The sequence below is a fragment of the Acartia tonsa genome, chromosome 4, assembly GCF_053477335.1.
Source record: "Acartia tonsa isolate MP-2025a chromosome 4, ASM5347733v1, whole genome shotgun sequence".
Classification (NCBI taxonomy): Eukaryota; Metazoa; Arthropoda; class Copepoda; order Calanoida; family Acartiidae; genus Acartia; species Acartia tonsa.
Genome location: NC_137263.1, coordinates 29,441,156 through 29,461,061, shown reverse-complemented (window position 1 = coordinate 29,461,061; position 19,906 = coordinate 29,441,156). Strand labels below are relative to the sequence as shown.

The 19,906-nt window shown below is 33.5% G+C and overlaps 1 protein-coding gene across 5 annotated transcripts; it reads right to left on the bottom strand.

The window, feature by feature from the left end:
• Positions 1-368: 368 nt before the first annotated feature.
• On the bottom strand, positions 369-18,822 carry LOC145316691 (plexin domain-containing protein 2-like). 5 transcript variants are annotated; one of them, XR_013878654.1, is made up of 13 exons: positions 18,657-18,822; positions 17,892-17,996; positions 17,274-17,458; positions 16,824-16,987; positions 16,057-16,270; positions 15,427-15,595; positions 12,925-13,066; positions 8,433-8,577; positions 8,216-8,312; positions 5,488-5,615; positions 5,036-5,115; positions 3,158-3,967; positions 369-583 (listed from the first exon to the last, which is right to left on the bottom strand). XR_013878654.1 is itself a non-coding variant. In XM_080157387.1 (12 exons), exons 1-11 carry the CDS (start codon positions 18,736-18,738, stop codon positions 5,044-5,046), a joined length of 1,503 nt encoding a protein of 500 aa, XP_080013513.1. In that variant the 5' UTR covers positions 18,739-18,822; the 3' UTR covers positions 3,064-3,967; positions 5,036-5,043. The 5 variants fall into 5 exon arrangements, 2 of the variants coding, with proteins under 2 accessions (XP_080013513.1, XP_080013514.1); XR_013878655.1 differs by having other exon boundaries at positions 3,260-3,967; XR_013878656.1 differs by having other exon boundaries at positions 369-413; positions 3,260-3,967.
• Between the last annotated feature and the right edge of the window lie 1,084 nt (positions 18,823-19,906).

Below are 19,906 nucleotides of genomic sequence, written 5' to 3'. Positions count from 1 at the left end.
AGGAATCAGTATACTAAAAAATCAGATCAATCGTATAATTAAATCATATAAAAATTCGTAGTTAAGTAAAAAAATCAACATGTTTAAAATGGACGAACGGACATTCTGGTAATGATTAAGGAGTTGCTACGCTTTCTAAATCGTACCTTACTACATGAATCGACATGCAAAGTTTGAAATCAATAGAACAATTCTAACATGCCCAAATTTACGAAAAAAGATATCCGTTCTGGACGGACTCTAATTATAGAAAATCATCGCTTTTAAACATACAGAGTGGGGTTGGGCGTTCAACGACCCACCCAACCGATAAGGGTTAAGATCTCAAAGAATAACCCATCTTGATCAACAAATGAAAAAAAAGTATGAATATTCTACACGATTTATTAATATATCCACAATTCAAATGAAAACTAAATCAAAATCATAAAGAGGATAGAAGGATCAAATATTTTAAATAATTATAAACCATTTAAATCAAATAAACACAGCCTTACACATAATTCTAATAAATAATATTCAAAGTCTAAGGTATAAGCTAAAACAACTAATTTTGTCGATCTATTGAAGTTTAAAGATTTGTCTAAATAAATTGAAATAGTATAATACAAAGTATCCCCTGTATAGGTCAACCTAATTTTATACAATTTCACGATATAATTTTTCCGAAAAATGACAAAACATACTTTTGCGCATTTAAAAAAAATATAAACATGTTTTGGAAAAAAGTAACACTTTGCCTTACATTATTTTTCAAACTAGAGAGAATTAAGTCTGACCCAGCCAAGTGATGGAATTAATTGACAGGTATACTAGGTATTTACATTTTTTCCGCCATATTTTTATAACGCCTGCTTTTTGATAAGGTATTTTTTTATAAAAAAAGCATAAAATGATTAATGATGGAAAAATCTCTTATAATGAATATAATATGAATCTGATAAAACTTGGTGGAAACTATTGAAATTGTGACAAAATGACTTTCACAAAGACATAAAAGTTTCTTTCAAGTTTTTAATTTCCTCTGGGTATTCAAGTTTTTTCTCATTTAGACTTAATTCAGAAACAAAAAAATTAGACAAAAAATGAAGAACTAGGTCTCCAGAAACCTTATTAAAAAATAATGGTTACTTTTCAATTACCTTTCTTCTTGAGGATACAATCCATTATTTAATTATTATATCTTGGATAGAAAGCATATAAATCTTAATTACTTAGGATAAAATCATTATAAAAAAGTTTACCATAAGCACTGAAGCAGCCAAATGATAAATGTCAAGTGTTTTTTTGTTTACTTTACAATAATGAAAACATATTCTAGTTTTTTTTTATAAATATATCAAATAATTGACAAAAAGATAATCTTTTTATATATAAATTTTTTTTCTCATAGATTAAGTAAAATGTTTATAATAAGATAATTAGGAGGTTAAACCTATAAGTATATCTTTAGATTTATCTTAATATATATCTAAGACATTTTTACGTAGTATTATTTCTTTATTTCAAATTATTAATCACTTATTTCTCGAGGTTGAAACTTTTCCCTAGGGATGGCAATCCGTCAATATTTTGGACCGGATTCGGATTCTTATATGAATCCGTCCAAAAAATTTTGGATTCCCGCTGATTCCGGATTCTTATTTTTGGCGGATTCCGGATTCTAGCAATATTTTAAAATGCTTTTTTTTAATTTAAAAAAAATGTTCTTGGTGTTCTCTATAAATCACTTCCGAGAATCGAACCGAGTTTTAAAAGATATTATATATAATGATGATAATCTTTGCCTTAAAAAAGCGGAGTTTAGAGAAAAAAACTCCAGACAGAAATTTAAGCCTACCAATTAAGAATCCACATCCGCTATTAAAAAACGGATTCCGGATTCGGATTGCCAACCATAATTTTCCTAATTATCAAAAAATTGTTGGGGGTAGGGGTTAATGGCGCAATAGAGAAACTTAAGATTTTTCCCTAATTTCTTTATCTTTCGCATTATAGTTTACAACACATATAAATGTCAGAATATAAAAACAAGTAAAACATATTTTCTGTTTGATATTGTTATCTTAATAAAGTCAAATAAAATATGTATCAGAGGTTAAGTTGTGATTTGAATGTAATATCTAAAGCTAAATAAATTGTGATAATTATAATGACTATATCATTTTGTCATGGATTAAGCCGAAATTATAATAACTAAGAAATTTAAATTTTTTACACAAACAACACATGTCTCTAAATTCCTTCTACCCGTAAAAAAACAAAATATACATGCTAAAAATGTTGCAATTTGTATTATATGAACTTATAAAAAAAATGTATTATGGGGATGGGTTGGGAGTTTTGACACAGTTGTATGAAAAGATAACGAAGACTTTATCTTATGAGTCAAGGTAAGGCTTATCTCTAACCTAGATTTTACTTTTAGTTTGGTCTTTGACCAATTTTAGAATTTTAGAGTCTTACTGCTACCAAATGAAAAAATGACAAAACCTTTAATTATTTTTAACAAATGTATGAAAACTCCCTCCCACTACCGCTACTTCTTAGATATAGTTGCATAGAGAAATGTTGAAAATTCTGTTTGGAGTAATTATTTTGAAAATTAAAATAAATAACTAGGTGGGGTAAACATGTTATTATCTTGGGTTAATTTAAACTGTTGCAATATTGTACATTTAGTAAGTTTATTTTTTGTACCTTCCCAGCTATCTACAGTATAATACACCAATCAACAAAAATGTAATTATTTTCTCGTATCATTCGAATCCGGTGAATAAGAACCGGTTCTCATCCATACGAAAAAAAACTATGTCTAGCATCGTATTATATCCAGCTTGCTACGAATATAAAAATGTACAATCATAGGATTAAAACAAGTTTTTTTTGCCAGTGCCTTCGGCACCTCGGGGCTAAAAAAAACTGGCTTTAATCTTATAATTGTACATTCTAAATCCGCGGAAAAGTGTTTATAATAATACGATGCGAGAAATAACTATTAAACCGTCCAAATCTCTATAAAGTATCCTAGCTATTTCAGAAAAGTTTAATTTGTACTGCGGATTTTTAGCTTTTAAATTTATTTTCTAATTGCAACATTTCATGTAATCTTAACTAAATGAATGGAAACGATTATGATTTGATGACACTATGATACAAGATGAAATATCTAAACTAATGCATGTATATTAATGTAAATATTTAGTAGAATCACAAAAAGCTGTAAGAAACATGTATTCTAAAATATTCTGAGACTTACCCCACAGTTATCAATAAAATTACTTGAAAGTTATATAAATATTAAATTTTTTTTTCATAGTCAAAGACCTCTTCTGGCAAATTTGTGTACTATATTTTATATATAAATAATCAAGCTTCTCCCCCCACCCATACCCTGTCTGGACTCAGAATTTGTACTGCGTGGTGGTCATGTGCTGTTGCTGCCCCATGTTTGTGGTGGGCTATAGCACTAAGTTGGTTTTAGGCTGTAGCTTTATGTTGGTGTTGAGCTGGATCGAGCGACATAGTGGTTGCGGGTTAAGGCGCCATATTTGTGGTGAACTTTCTTCCATGTGTCTGGTGGGCTGTAGCGCCATGCATGTGGTGGGCTGTAGCGCCATGCATGTGGTGGGCTGTATCGCTATGCTGTGGTGGGCTTTAGCGCGATGTTTGTGGTGGGCTGTAGTAGCGCCATGGTTGCAGTGGGCCACAACGCCATGTTTGTGGTGGGCTGTAGCGCAGTGGTTATGAGCCAGCTCAACAATATTCCACGCCAGAGACACCACATCATGGCCACCACTAGTGGTGTTCACTACCACCAGTGCTCAGTCACTATCATAACTTTATGGCTGGCGAGTAAACCAATCACTTTTCTCTTTCCACGGGCATTCAACAAATCCAGTTTGGTAAAGGTGAATAGATATCTTGTATTTCAATAATGTCCTTTATTTTTAATAGTTCTGTAAATCTGAAAAGAAAAAAGTTTATAAAAAGAAAAATTAAATTTAAAATTACTCCTTCCCTAAAATTTTTGTTGTATATTATCCACTAATCTGCAGCTTCTATTAGTTTAATTAATACGAAAATGAGCAAACTAGAGAAAATTGCATTAAGACTATTTTAGTATTGCCTAATTGTTTGTTATTCAATGTAATACAAAGGGATAGTACCATGAGGTGCATAAAAAAATAGTGAACTGTAAGTTTTTCTATTTTAATTAACGTAGTAATACATAATATAAAGTTATTGATTAAAATTAAAAGATTTGACCAGGGATTTTCCTCAAAAAAATGAGTTTTTCATTTTTATTTTCAACTTCATTACATGTTATATATGGCGAAAACTTTTTTTTGTAAAAAATACAACTTTAGATAGCATTTACTAGTTAATAGAACTTCAAACTTTCTGTTTGTTAAGGTTCACTACTCCAAGTAGTAGTACAAAAGCTTGTTAAATGCACTTCGTGCAACTATCTCTTTTAGTTAAACAAACAATACTTGTTTTGACTTTTGTTTGATCTGATAAATCTTCACGTTTACATACATAGCCATACAGGGATAAGGGAATTACAAAGTGAGTTTAATTATATTTTTTTCAGCTTAAACTTTAAACTATAGTTAGGGCATACAGAAAAACAACTTAAGTGACCAAAGAATTTATAATATAAAGCTCAGGTTTCCTTTCCTTTATCCCTTGTAATATATGGCGTAACAGCTTGATAAGACAATAATATTGACTAGGTAGGTATTTTAGTTTACGTGTGAGTGATAAATACAACTATGAGTAATTTTATGATTAAGAATGTAGACAGAAATATTTATTTTAATTACCTACTTAATTGAAAGTTTTCCTTTTTGAGTTTATTACTATTTTTGCCCCTTAAAGTCCAATATTTTAGCATGGTTTTAACGTTAAAAACTACGGACAAAAAAGGTTAGAAAGATGGACAACAGGGATTAAAATGGCAAGCACTAGTTAGCCCTGTCTGAATGTTGAGCTGAGTGTCCCAGGAGTAAAATAAAATAAACTAATTTACCTGACATATTACATGTGTATAGAAGAGGCAGCAGTGTACCTGGTTCCTCCCATTCTCCATCTCCATGCGCCAGGACGGTTCTAAACAACATTAGTTAAACTTACTTTATCTAAAAGCTTACTAACATTCAATTCATGGACGTACAAACCCCATAGAACGACTGTTTCTATAAGCTTTTTTTGTAAAAAGAAAAACATGTCACAAATAATTAAAATATGATGAAGTGTGACAGACAGACATACTCTTTAGAGGCGACTGTATTAGAGATTCTTGAGAATATACAATACATATATTTCACGAAAAATGCACATTAATTAACAATTAGTGGAAAAATACAAAAACTACGATTTAATTTAAAGGTTTATTTAAAGTAAGCATTTTTTTATTTTTTTTTTATTTGAACCTACGGACATATGTATCCGCGCTCCTCGATTACAATAAACCAAACTTACCCTGATAAGAAATTGTCCGGAAGCTGAATGTGGAAAGAAATACGCGTATCCAGTCCACCCGAATGCCAAGAATATCAACAACACAAAAAAGACTATGGCTGCAATAGACCCAGGGCTTATTGCTGATTCTGAAATAGAGTATTAAATCAAACATAACATAAATAATGCAATGAATCATTTCTTTCATATACGTAACTTTATTCCATGATAGCGAATGAAATAAGAGGGGCATTTAGAAATCACGAAAACTGTAAAAATATTTTTTCGAATAAATTAGGTTGTTGGTTACATACACATATTCAAAGACTTCCCCCCCTCACCATTATTTAATCTTCTGGTAGCAGTATCCCCTCCATACAGAGCCTTTGATGGCTGAAAACGCTGTAACTATCACTTAATAGCCATTTTTTTTACTAAGCCCTAAATATCATCCACTTCTTCAACTAAAATTCTTCAGACTTTCTTACTTGCACCGTGAAAAATATTTCTTACTATTTTTAGACATAAAAAATAAAATAAATATAATATGACAGATGATGATTAATATATTTATTTCTTCGTTTATTTTCACATTTGTACGAGCAAAGCTTTTCTATAATTATTGTCTATAGGTCTCCCTGTCAGCTTGGGTGCTGTAACAGGTCAGATCTTATGCAATTTAAGGCATAAACGATATGAAGCTTTGCAATTTATGCCCGCGCTTTGCTGCTGCAGTAGGTAAATTTTTAAGGTACAGTAAAATATGTTCTAGTTAAATTTTTATGCTATCAGAGAACTAATTTTTCCAATGATTTTCAGAAATTTGAAAAAAATATTGCTATACTAGATTTTAACTCAATATGTAAAAGAGCGAAGCTTTTATACTAGTTGCTAAAAAGTTCATACGACCATTATTGATGTGCAACTTGCGATCTTTGTTTTTTTTATGATGTCGCCATTCTTGATTTTGTCAGGGTCAACATAAGTTTATTATTTTATGTAAAATATTTGATATTCAGATTTTCAAAAGTACGGATTTATTGCTAGTTTGTTTTGCTACAAAAGATCTGTAAAACGGTAAAACATTTATAATTGGTCTACTAAATTTATTTCTGTTTGAGGGTTTTCACCAAAATTATTAAGTTTTTACTTTAATAGATTTTGTGACATTTCTTTGTTAAAATATAATAGTTATTTCTCGAATCGTATTATAAACAGCTTTCCGCGGATATAGAATGTACAATTATAAGATTAAAACCGTTTTATAGCCCCGAGGAGCCGAAGGCACGGGCTAAAAAATCTGGTTTTATTCTTATGACTGTACATTTTTATATTCGTAGAAAGCTGGATATAATACGATGTTAGACATAGTTTTTTCGTATGGATGAGAACCGGTTCCTATCCACCGGATTCGAATGAATACGAGAAATTGTTTTCAACGTTATCTTATCAAATTACATTAATTTAGATATTTTTTGCTTAAGAAATTACAGTTATAGCGCAGCTACTTTATAAATATAGTATTTACGTTAGTCCATTCTACACTTATATTTTACTATTCTCTTATCATAAAACATAAAATGTTTTCTTTGTTTAACAGTGTTAATTGCATTTGTGATATAAAAAAGGTTAATGACCTAACCCAATCAATTTTTCCCTTACACAAAAAGTTCTATTTTCAAATTTTTTTCTGAAGTATGAGCGACGAGCGTGTCATTTGCGTCATGTATCTTAACATATTTCTAGTTTTTCTAAACATCTGATCAGAATAAAAACAAATAGTTTTACAATCAATCAGACATTCACATAAATCATTTCGGATTTTAGATAGAAGGTATCTTTTAGTGAGAACACTTTCATAATTCAAAGAAAATGAGGACAAAAGGGGGAGGTAGGTTGTGCTAAAATTCCGTAAAGGTGTGAGTTTTAAGGCTTAAAAACAGTAGAAGAACGGAAATATTCACTAAATATGTGTATTTCTTATTGAAAAGAACTATACCTAGACAAAAGGGGGGGGTTTTTTAATGCAACCATCTCGTAATCAGTGAGCAAATGGCACTTAGAATTCGAATTTTGATCTGGAATTTTGTATGAGTAATCCTTGGTAGGTCTATTTTCCCTAAATTGAACAAAAAGTTGGAAAAGTAACAGCTAACGGCTGGCGGCTCAGCAGTTAAGCCATTTTAAAAACTATTTTCAAGGGAAATCATCACGAAACCTATCCCTACATAATACTCTATGCTGCTCCAAAACGTTTTCAAACGGTTCTAGCCGCTAGTTGCTGTTACTAAAAATCTAAAAAAAATTTTTTGTATCATTTCACATGATTTAAAGCAAAAATATGTTTCAAAAAATTGATTCCTACATAATTTATGGCAGATTTGCCCTAAAAATAGCCAAAAAACGGCTAAACGGCTGAGCCGTTAGCCGTTACTTTTTCAACTTTTTGTTCGATTTAGGGAAAATAGACCTACCAAGGATTACTCATGCAAAATTTCAGATAGAAATTCGAATTGTAAGTGCCATTTGCTCACTGATTACGAGATGGTTGCATTAAAAAACCCCCCCTTTTTAATTAAAGTTAACATAAATTTTACTTTTCAACTAATGCTTTTAAGCCTTAAAACTCGCACACCGGAGTTTTAGCACAATCTACCTTCCCTTTATACTATTCTTGATGGTTTAAAATTTCGGCGATAAAAAGGTCAGGAATAATCAGAAAAAATATTGTGGCTTTATAAGAACTTACTTTTACTATTACTGTTGTCTCTTGCTGCACTCCTAGCCTCCTGACCTCCAGCTGGCTCTGCTGGAGCTATACTCTCCTCACCCCTATCTGAACCAGCCTATAATTTAATATTAAATAAGTCTATATGACCTTTCATTGTCCTCTTATCTTACACTTTTGAACTATTTTCCTATTAATCATTTTTCATAATATACATAAATACATAATAATGGCTTACCTCGCACATTTCTAATTTTGTTACTCTGTTCTTATCGCAGTTTTTATTGAGCCAATCCTGTCTCTTTCTGTCCATGCCATCTGAACATCTGTTTAGAGCTGAACACCATCCACAGTCCAGATTACGCCCGTCCTTGTCAATATCCCTGCAACAAAATATTTTTTACTGAACTCTTTGATAGTGGTCAAAATGCGCTATTAGAGCAAATGCCTGATATTTTTATGAAAGCGCGTGGCATGTCTTATATGTCTTACCTCTATAATACGCTAACAAAACCGTTAATGAAAAAATCTAAGGGGGGGTTTTTTAATGCAACCATCTCGTAATCAGTGATTAAATGGCACTTAGAATTCGAATTTCGATCTGAAATTTTGCATGAGTAATCCTTGGTAGGTCTATTTTCCCTAAATCGAACAAAAAGTTGGAAAAGTAACGGCTGGCGGCTGGCAGCTCAGCCGTTTTGCCGTTTTTTGCCTATTTTCAGGGCAAATTCATTGTTAATTACGTAGGAATCAACTTTTAAAAAAATACTTTTGGTTTAATTCATGGTGAATGATAGCAATAACTATTTTTTAAATTTCTAGTACCAGCTGCTAAACGGCTAGAACCGGCTGAAAACGGCTGGGAGCTGCCAAGAGAATGAAGGGTAGATATGGCTTGTGACGTGTCTAGGGGTAGGTTTTTATGGCTGCTGAGCTCAAAAATACTTCCAAAATAGTGGCCGCCCATCCATTTGACAGCTGGGTAACAGCTGCAGCTCAGCTGGGAGCGGCCAAGAGTAGAATGAGTAGATAGGGCTTGTGACGTGTCTAGGGGTAGGTTTTTATGGGTGCTGAGCTCAAAAATACTACCAAAAATAGTGGTGGCCCATCCTTATGGCAGCTGGGTAACAGCTGCAGCTCATCTGCCAGCAGTCAAGAGTAGAATGAGTTAATTGAGTACATGGGGCTTGTGACATGTCTAGGGGTAGGTTTTTATAGGTGCTGAGCTCAAAAATACTACTAAAAATAGTGGCGGCTCGTTCATATGGCAGCTGGGTAACAGCTGCAACTCAGCTGGAAGCAGCCAAGAGTAGAATGAGTACATAGGGCTTGTGACGTTTCAAGGGGTAGATTTTTATGATTGCTAAGCTCAAAAAACTACCAAAAATAGTGGTGGCCCATCCATATGGTTGCTGGGTAACAGCTGCAGCTGTGCAGTAAGCCGTTGTTTAAGACTCAGCTGTAAGCACTTTTTGGGACTATTGAAGGTTAACTAAATATTGAATATTTTAGTATTGATTATGTTGTTAAACAGCTGAAATTGGCTGAGAACAATTACCAACAGATAAAAGTTTAAGACATAGCTTGTGATGTGTCAAGGATATCAAAAAAATTATTATTTCAGCAAAATTAAACTTCGCCCAATTAACATTATAACTTTATTTCATGGACATATTACTAGTAACACTTTTTTAATTTCTAGGTTTCACTGAAAACTACCAAAAACGTCTGAAAACAGTTATCAACAGCCAAAAGTATATGTTGTAGATATAGCAATTGACATTTCTAGGGGTAGGTTTTTTACTTTTTATGGGTGTGTTGAGCTCAAAAATACTAACAAAAATAGTGGGGTCCCATCCATATGGCCGCTGGGTAACAGCTACAGCTGAGCAGCAGCCGTTACCCTAAAGCCATATGGATTGGCCTTTTTATTTTTGGGGAGTATTAATGAGCTTGGCACCTATAAAAAACTTACCCCACACATTACAAGCTATGTCTTAAACTTTTACTTTTATCTGTTGGTAACTGTTCTCAGCCAATTTCAGCTGTTTAACAACTAAATCAATACTGAAATATTCAATATTTGGTTATCCTTTAATAGTACCAAAAAGTGCTTAGAGCTAAGTCTTAAACAAAGGCTTACTGCACAGCTGCAGCTGTTACCCAGCAACCATATGGATGGGCCACCACTATTTTTGATAGTTTTTTTTGAGCTTAGCACCCGTAAAAACCTACCCCTTGACACGTCACAAGCCCTATGTACTCCTTTTACTCTTAGCTGCTCCCAGCTGAGCTGCAGCTGTTACCCAACTGCAATATGGATGGGCCGCCACTATTTTTGATGCTCAGACCTACCCCTGTTACACAGCAACCATATGGATGGACCACCACTATTTTTTTAGCATTTTTGAGCTCAGCACCCATAAAAACCTACTCCTAGACACCTCACAAGCCCTGTGTACTCATTCTACTCTTGGCCGCTCCCAGCTGAGCTGCAGCTGTTACCCAGCAGCCATATGGATGGACCGCCACTATTTTTGGTAGTATTTTTGAGCTTAGCACTCATAAAAACCTACCCCTAAACACGTCACAAGCCCTATCTACTCATTTCACTCTTGGCTGCTGCCAGCTGAGCTGCAGCTGTTACCCAGCTGCCATATGGATGGGTCGCCACTGTTTTTGGTAGTATTTTTGAGCTCAGCACCCATAAAAACCTACCCCTAGACACGTCACAAGCCCTATCTACTCATTCTACTCTTGGTCGCTGCCAGCTGAGCTTCAGCTGTTACCCAGCCGCCATATGGACGGGCCGCCACTATTTTTAGTAGTATTTTTGAGCTCAGCACCCATAAAAACCTACCCCTAGACACGTCACAAGCCCTATCTACCCTGTGTACTCATTCTACTCTTGGCCGCTCCCAGCTGAGCTGCAGCTGTTACCCAGCAGCCATATGGATGGGCCGCCACTATTTTTGGTAGTATTTTTGAGCTTAGCACTCATAAAAACCTACCCCTAAACACGTCACAAGCCCTATCTACTCATTTCACTCTTGGCTGCTGCCAGCTGAGCTGCAGCTGTTACCCAGCTGTCAAATGGATGGGCGGCCACTATTTTTGGAAGTATTTTTGAGCTCAGCACCCATAAAAACCTACCCCAAGACACGTCACAAGCCCTATGTACTCATTCAACTCATTCTACTCTTGGCCGCTCCCAGCTGAGCTGCAGCTGTTACCCAGCTGCCATATGGATGGGCCTTCACTATTTTTGGTAGTATTTTTGAGCTCAGCACCCATAAAAACCTACCCCTAGACACGTCACAAGCCCTATCTACTCATTCTACTCTTGGTCGCTGCCAGCTGAGCTGCAGCTGTTACCCAGCCGCCATATGGACGGGCCGCCACTATTTTTGAGCTCAGCACCCATAAAAACCTACCCCTAGACACGTCACAAGCCCTATCTACTAATTCTACTCTTGGCCGCTCCCAGCTGAGCTGCAGCTGTTACCCAGTTGCCAAATAAATGGGCGGCCACTATTTTTAGTAGTATTTTTGAGCTCAGCAGCCATAAAAACCTACCCCTAGATATGTCACAAGCCATATCTACACTTCATAATCTTGGCAGCTCCCAGCCGTTAACAGCCGGTTCTAGCCGTTTAGCAGCTGGTACTAGAAATTTAAAAAATGGTTATTGCCATCATTTACCATGAATTAAACCAAAAATATGTTTTTAAAAGTTGATTCCTACGTAATAAATGATGAATTTGCCCTGAAAATAGGCAAAAAACGGCAAAACGGCTGAGCTGCCAGCTGCCAGCCGCCAGCCGTCACTTTTCCAACTTTTTGTTCAATTTAGGGAAAATAGACCTACCAAGGATTACTCATGCAAAATTTCAGATCGAAATTCGAATTCTAAGTGCCATTTAATCACTGATTACGAGATGGTTGCATTAAACCCCCCCCCCCCTTATATGTATTGTTGTATATGTGTTATCCTTTTCATCCTAATGATATAATTTTTTGAGGCAGCGGCGGTTCTTACACATTGTATCTCATTGAAGCAATACAAGAATACAACCCTCGACCCTTTCATATAAAATCTTAGACCAATTGCTATAAATGGGGGGGGGGTTAATGCAAACATCTCGTAATCAGTGAGCAAATGGCACTTAGACATCGAATTTCGATCTGAACTTTTGCATGAGTAATCCTTGGTAGGTCTATTTTCCCTAAATCGAACAAAAAGTTGGAAAAGTAACGGCTGGCGGCTCAGCCGTTTAGCCGTTTTTTTTCTATTTTCAGGGTAAATCCATCATCAATTACGTAGGATCAACTTTATAAAACATATTTTTGGTTTCATGTTAAATGATAACAATAACCATTTTTAAAACTTCTAGTACCAACAGCTACCGTCTAGAACCGTTTGATAGCGATTTGGAGTGGAAAAGAGTATTATGTAGAGATAGGTTTCGTGACTAATTTGCAATATAGATATCCAAAAAAAGGCAAAACGGCTGAGCCGCCAGTCGTTAGCCGTTACTTTTCCAACTTTTTGTTCGATTTAGTGAAAATAGACCTACCGAGGATTACTCATGCAATATTTCAGATGGAAATTCGGATTCTAAGTGCCATTTGCTAACTGATTACGAGATGGTTGCATTAAAAAACCCCCCTTTATTCGTAAGACTTAGACAAACTAGTTTCAATTCTAAACAAAAATGAAAAACCCTTACCCTCTGTCCATGACACAGGATGAGCAATTTGTCTGCTTGTTACAAGTAAACAAAGCTTTAAATCTGATGGCTGTGTGGTCACTTATTTTTTGATTTTTCATGTTGACTCGGTGGTACTCATAAATTGTTTTTCTCTTAACAACTGCAAATTAAAATAATCACAATTTGTTAAGAGTTGCAAAGAAAGATTTTATTTGGGCGCGCAGCTTCTATGTAACTAGGACAAGTTCATTTATTAGACTTCAGAGAAAATAAAGGGGACTATCCACGAACAAGAGCAAGTGATTTTAAGCTCCTTCCGGAGGTGATTCTAAATGTTTTTTGTGTGTGAATATACTAGGGTTATGTTTAATGTCATTATATCAATCCAAAAAAAAAGTTTCAACATGAAAACTTTGAAAAAAAAACTTTGAAATGGTAGGCATGTTTTGGCTAGGTGTATATAATCAAATGTTTTGTTGAGTTCAAACTGCTGTGACACAAAAGTAAATATTTCGAATGAAAAAAGTTAATTTAGAGAAAGGGATAGTAGCTTGTAATATTGTAAACAGTTTTATAAGTGTACTTTCGTAATTTACAGCATCTGATTAGGTTTTGGCGTGTTATATTATTTGAACCTTTGAACTCAACAAGACATTTGATGATATTTCAACGTTTTATTTATAGAAAACCATGGTAAAACTCATTTTTTTTATTTGGCATAACTATATGAAACATAAGCCTAGTATATTCACAAAAAAATATTTAGTATCATTGCTTGAAGGTGCTTAGAATCACTTGCTCTCGTTCTTGGGTAGTCCCATTTGTTTAATTTATTTTAACAAACCGACATGTAAGACTAAGTCCTACAGAAAATATGATTTAAACAAAATTATTTCTTTTTTTGTAGTTCTTTAAATGACACAACAAAGAACAAATTACATTTTTCAATAGACATCAGCTTGCATTTATATGACTCAGGGGCGTCCAAGCTTTTTATTTTAAGGGGGGGGTAATTCGGTTTTGGGGGAATAAAATGGCGCGCGAAGCGCGCCGCAAATTTTTTTTACCCCCCCCAAAATTTTTACCCCGGGGGTAAAATTTGCTTGGGGGGGGGGGGGTAATTACCCCCTCTGAAATCTGTTGGCAGGGGTAAAATATGTTTACCCCCCCCCCCAAAAATTTACCCCCGGGGTAAAATTTTTGGGGGGGCTAATTTAAATTTTATCAAAAATTTAGTATTAAATTTTTTTTTTTGATAGGGTAATGCGGGGCGATCTCGGTTTTGAGGTGAAGTCGGTATTTTTTTTACCACCTTCATTAAATGACATTTTCCTCCATGTTCTAATCGACTGACAGAAAAAAACATAAAATCAAATTTGTTCCTTATTAAATTGCCTACAAAAATAGTATAAAATGAAATTTTTGTGAGATGAATTTTTAGGGTACTTATTGGGTCTTAAAGTCGGACGACAAAAATTTTTTTTTTCGATTTCTCGTACTTAGAAATTTTTTTTTTTTTTTTGTAGAAAAAATTGTCCGATCTTCATAATTTTTTTTGTGAATGCTCTTTATTACATTTAGCAACTTTAACCTTTAGGGCGTGCTGTAATTAAATCAATATGTCATAGGTTTTTTGAAGCTGGAAAATCGACCACAGATTTAGCCAAACTTTTCTCTTTTTTTCAACTTGATTTTTTTAAGAAATTTTGCTAATAGAACTAATTCTTTTTTTGGCCAAATCTATTCAAAATTGCCTGAATTTTAAGGATCAGGCCTTTAAAGTCATAAAAAGTTATTTTTTTCTAGTAGTATTTTTATGTTTTTTATCAAAAAAAATTTCGAAAAAAAAGTCAAATTTCGCGTACTTCGGAAAAATTATTTTTTTGGTAGAAAAAATTGACTTGTCTTAATAAAATTTTTTGTGCATACTCTTTATTACATTTAGCAACTTTTACCTTTTGGGCATGCTGTAATAAAATCAATACGTCATCGATTTTTCGAAGCTTTAAAATGCCCTACCGACTTCGCCTCAAGGCGGGGCGAAGTCGGTGCCGTTTTAGAGATAAATTTTGACAAACTTTCCAAAGTCCTAGGTTTACGTCCTTTTATGACCTGATCGACTTTTCCGAGATCTTTCTACTGGTCTTGGTCCCATTCAAAAAAAATAATTTTTACGATTTGCAGGTTCAAAAAACCGAAAAAAACACCGAGTTCGCCCCGCTTTACCCTAGAGATTTTCTATTTTGGGGGGGGTATTTACCCCCCCCCCCCCAAATTGTTTGGGGGGGGTAAATACCCCCTCCTAATGGTCCCAGGGTAGGGGTAAATTCTAAATGGGGGGGTAAAATGAAAAAATTTTGGGGGTGCCTACGGCACCCCCAAATTCGTTTGGGGGGGGGGGGGGGTAATCGCCCCATTACCCCCCCCCCCCTTGGACGCCTATGGTATGACTATCAATTTCTTCAATGTTATTTTTTATTTTGTGGATATCTTTTAAAATTGTTTAACATTTATACTTACAAAAGATAGTTCTGTCAATAATGTATGCATCTGAAAGACCAACTTTGACTGGATGTTCCTCATCCTTAATGGTCTGAATTTCCAGGGGAATCTTCTCGTACGCAAATAGAATATCTCCTGACTGGTTGAGTTGAACTTGGAAAGTAAATGGTCCCTTGTCCTCCTTCTCCTTAACAAATGTTCATTTGGCAAGAAGTTAATTCTATAAAACTAGTAATTGTACATGTTATATAATTGTTTTGAGTGGACGGAGTTCAATTAATCAACTATTTAATTATTCATAATCGGATATCAGTACCTACTAGGCTAGACTTTGTATTTAATTCTTTTTTTCTCATGGAATCAAAACAACCCGATTCTTAAAGTAGGCTGTGAGAGGAAAGCAAACTATCACTTTATTACTTCAATACAATGGTCAGCAAAATTCTTTTACTATGAACATGAGAATTATTTCGTCTTCCTAAGCATTTAAATTATGACTTATTTAACACAATAAGCCCACGTTTGGATATTTCGTACATTACAATTTCTGTGTTTAACGTTTGCACGATTTCAAGAAACAATCACCTAATGGCTATGTTTGCTTTAATTTAAGCTAATTTAAATCGCCATTTATTAAGTAAAACTCACCAGTAGATACACATCTTTCCACTCGACAATGAAAACCTCTCCAGTATCCAGATACCGAATCTTGGCATCGTTATTATTGGCCGTGTCGAAGTTGGCCATGAGCGGAGCAATGTACTGCGTGGCCGCCAGCCAGGAGTGCACATAGTCACCAGTGTACAGAAAGCCTCCAGTTGCTATTGTTATATTTTCTACCTCGTGCCCATAGAAGGGAAAACTGAAACAAAATAATTTGATAGATTCAACAATTTTGAATATGTAACAACAGTGTTAGATATAAAATCAATAAACTAAATATAATTATGTCTATAGAAAACACATCAATAACAAGATAACAAACCAGAATATTTGTTTCAAATCAAGAAAAGATCATTGATACCTATTAAAAATATAATATTTGTCGATAATTTATTTGTTATATGACTAAAGTAAAGAATGAGCTGTATGTCACTCTGCCAATACGGCGGGGACGTGTGTGTCCCGATTTTGAATTGGGTCTTTGAAAACATCTAATAGCGTCGGAAATAATAAACACAGCCGAGTACCCAAAAAAGAACCGAAAGTAATTTGCTAGCAGACGAAAAAGGTCTCAAAATTATTCTTGTCTGGATTTTACATCTATACATTTATTGTTAGAATAGGTTTATATGTTTGTAATTTCTTTCAAAAAAATAAAGTTATAGTTTGAGAGACCGTCGGATAAACCCTAATTATGGATTAGCCCTGCAACGACGAGACAACTTAATTAGGCAAAGCTTAAAAATAGATACCTAAAATTTAGCTTAACAGTGGCCGCCCTTCTATATGACTTTGAGAGCATGCTATGTTCCATCACCTTCCCTCGGTGTGGCTCAGAATTATTCACTTGATCAAGATTCATAAAATAACTCTGACCCTCGGTATAAAATATTGGTTCATAATATTTTGTTGTTTCCTAAAATTACATAAATATTATAAAATTACTCCTTTATATTTATTTTTCAAAATGCGAGATTTTTTATGTTCAACGTGTGCTTTTAGTATATGAAACTTTTTTTAGACTTTAAGAAGACATCTGAACAGCTATAAATATACCTACCTAGTTCAACGACCTAAGAGGCTTTAGAAATATTTTTTCTCAGTATATATATCAGATTTCATATAAGATTTAAAACTAAAACCATTTCTATCCGAATGAATTTTTTATTTATTCAATAGGTATTTATGAAAATCATACTTACATTCTTCATAATTTTATCTTTTGCAAACTTATTTTTGAAATTTTCTTCGCTAATATCGATATCATTCTTTATGAGGTTAGCTCTGTCGTCTTCATCTGAAAGTTCTTCTTCTGATGGTTGTCCGTATCCACGCGACAAATCTGGAATCTCCGCCGCCTCTCTTCGATACCGACCGCCAATATCGTCTATATCAATGAAAAAATTTCAAGTTTCATGAAACATAAGAATTTGGTAGTAATGGATTTTCGTATGATAGATTCAGAAAGGGAAAGTAGATCACTTATAGAAAGGTACTATCCGAATTATTAATTCCAATAAAAAAATTTACGAATATTGAATACCTAATACCTTACTGAAATAAAACTTCTTTATTTCCTACGAAACTGATAAATGATTCTTGGATCTTAAGGGATAAGACAAGGTACGATAAATTAATATTTAACCCTACTGATGATTAACCCTTCTGTAGATAAAAATTATTGGTTAAAAAATATAGACACTAATATATATTTTGGAATAAACCCAAACAATAACGTGCCTATAAACTTAGGGTGTAAAATACAGTTAATGCCCCCTACCTCCATCCCATTAAACTTAAAGGATTACAGATATGGATACCTTCTATTAACTGACTGCCTCCAGTATCAGGAAGAAGTGAAATTCTTATCTGGTCATCCAGAGGATTCCTGGAATCTTCTTCTAGAGGATAGGAATATCTCCATTCTAAAACAATAAAAATTATTTATGATAAAAGAATTAGTGTAAGAGAGATGTGTGAAGTAATTACTTAATTAGCCGGCCTAATATAAAATATGGATTATGTTTCAGTATAGCCTAAAGCTTTAAATAGGAAATTTGTACCTCTTAATACAAGAGTAGAATATAACTTTTGACTTATGATGGCAACTGATGTTTCTAATAATTTATTTAAGACAATTTAGACACTAGGACGATCCAGTTTTTAATATATTTCTGGATAGTTACTTTACCACAATATATGTATACATTTTGAACTATAAAATCATAAATATATGATTTTAAAGACACATTGCCTTACATCTAAATCATATACCTACACAATCTAATCCAACAATTTTTTTCTCTAATTTTTAAAATAATAATATATTTTTTTTTGTAAGCAAGTACTTAATATAATCAAATACAAAGGTCTTTGTTTAATTTTTTGTAACAATTCTTAGTTTTAAATTTAATTCAAAGAATATAAATATTATGGCTTATTATAAATTGTAAATATGTCAAATAATAAACCTTCAATAGTCTCAAAATTTTCTATTTAACGAATAAGCATTTCATCTGTAGGTATGAATTTTTTACTTGTTTTAATACAAAAGAATTAATTTTTATTTTATATTCCCCACTAACCTGAAGTGCTTGAACATACTAAATCTAATTGTAACAAAGTTATTCCATACAAAATTAAAACAACCAAATTCTGTTGAGACATTTTTTATACTATGACAAGTCTAGTTCTGAAAATATTATGACAAGTTAAAAAATAATATTCAACTCAAACTGGATTCGCTGTTGTGGGCCAGAAAAGGGGAGGTGGGTGAAAAAATATGTAAAAAAAGGGTAAAGAAAGAAAATGATTTCCCAATTAAACTTATCTTATTTTATACATAAAAAAATATAAAACCTAATCCTAAATTGAAAATAATACCCACAAAATCATTAACACATTCATAAAAACTTGAAATAAAGGTTTGACAATTAAAGAGTTGGCTATATTGTATTGTTAATATTTGTATGATGCCGGAGGAACAATGGAAAGGGTAAACACTGTTATGGGATGCGGGGAAGGAGGGGAAGAAAGGGTAAACAAGGACAAGAAATGGATTCATATTTGGGGGGAGGGACCAATGAAGAGGGAAAGAAAAAGGGAAGTATATAATAATATTTTTCTCTGAGTGTACACTTTAAGTTTCTACCTGGTGTCATTTTAATTATCTAACAACTAAAGATCTTTAATTTTAATTCTTTCATTAAAGTTACAGAAAAAGTATCTGTCCCATTACAGTGTAGATTCTCATTAGTCCTTGGAGGGTTTATGTCATTTTGGGCATGTGAACCACCACTAGCATTAGTGAAATCGCTTTTTTAAAATAACCCCCCCCCAAAAAAAAATATTTGTTCTCTTTATTTTTATTACAATTTAGATGCCTTTCAATTTATAAGAAAGAGGGACAATCATCCACTTTAAATCTTAGTTTTTTTTTTAATGTTAAAAGGCTTTTAATAAAGGGCTATTTCTCTAAGGATGTGGAGGTACTATCCAATATATAATATTTATAATTATTCTCTGGACCTATATAGCTAAAAAATCCTGTTACTTTTACATAAGGATTAAGCCGAAAAAACAATTGTCCTTAAAGCTCAAGCTCATGTCTATAATCAAAGAGGGTCCCTTTTTTGAAGGGTTATATACGATCTAAATACAGCGGGGCAAGTTTGAAAAAATACATTTTTGAAGTGTTAAAAATTAATGTTTAACACGCAGTTTTTTTGTAGCAATTAAATTCTTTTATTTTACCTAATGGCTTGTGTTATTTTTTTGAATAATTATCGACTAGGTCAAAACTTCTAGATAAAGCGTCTTGAAATATTATTTAGAA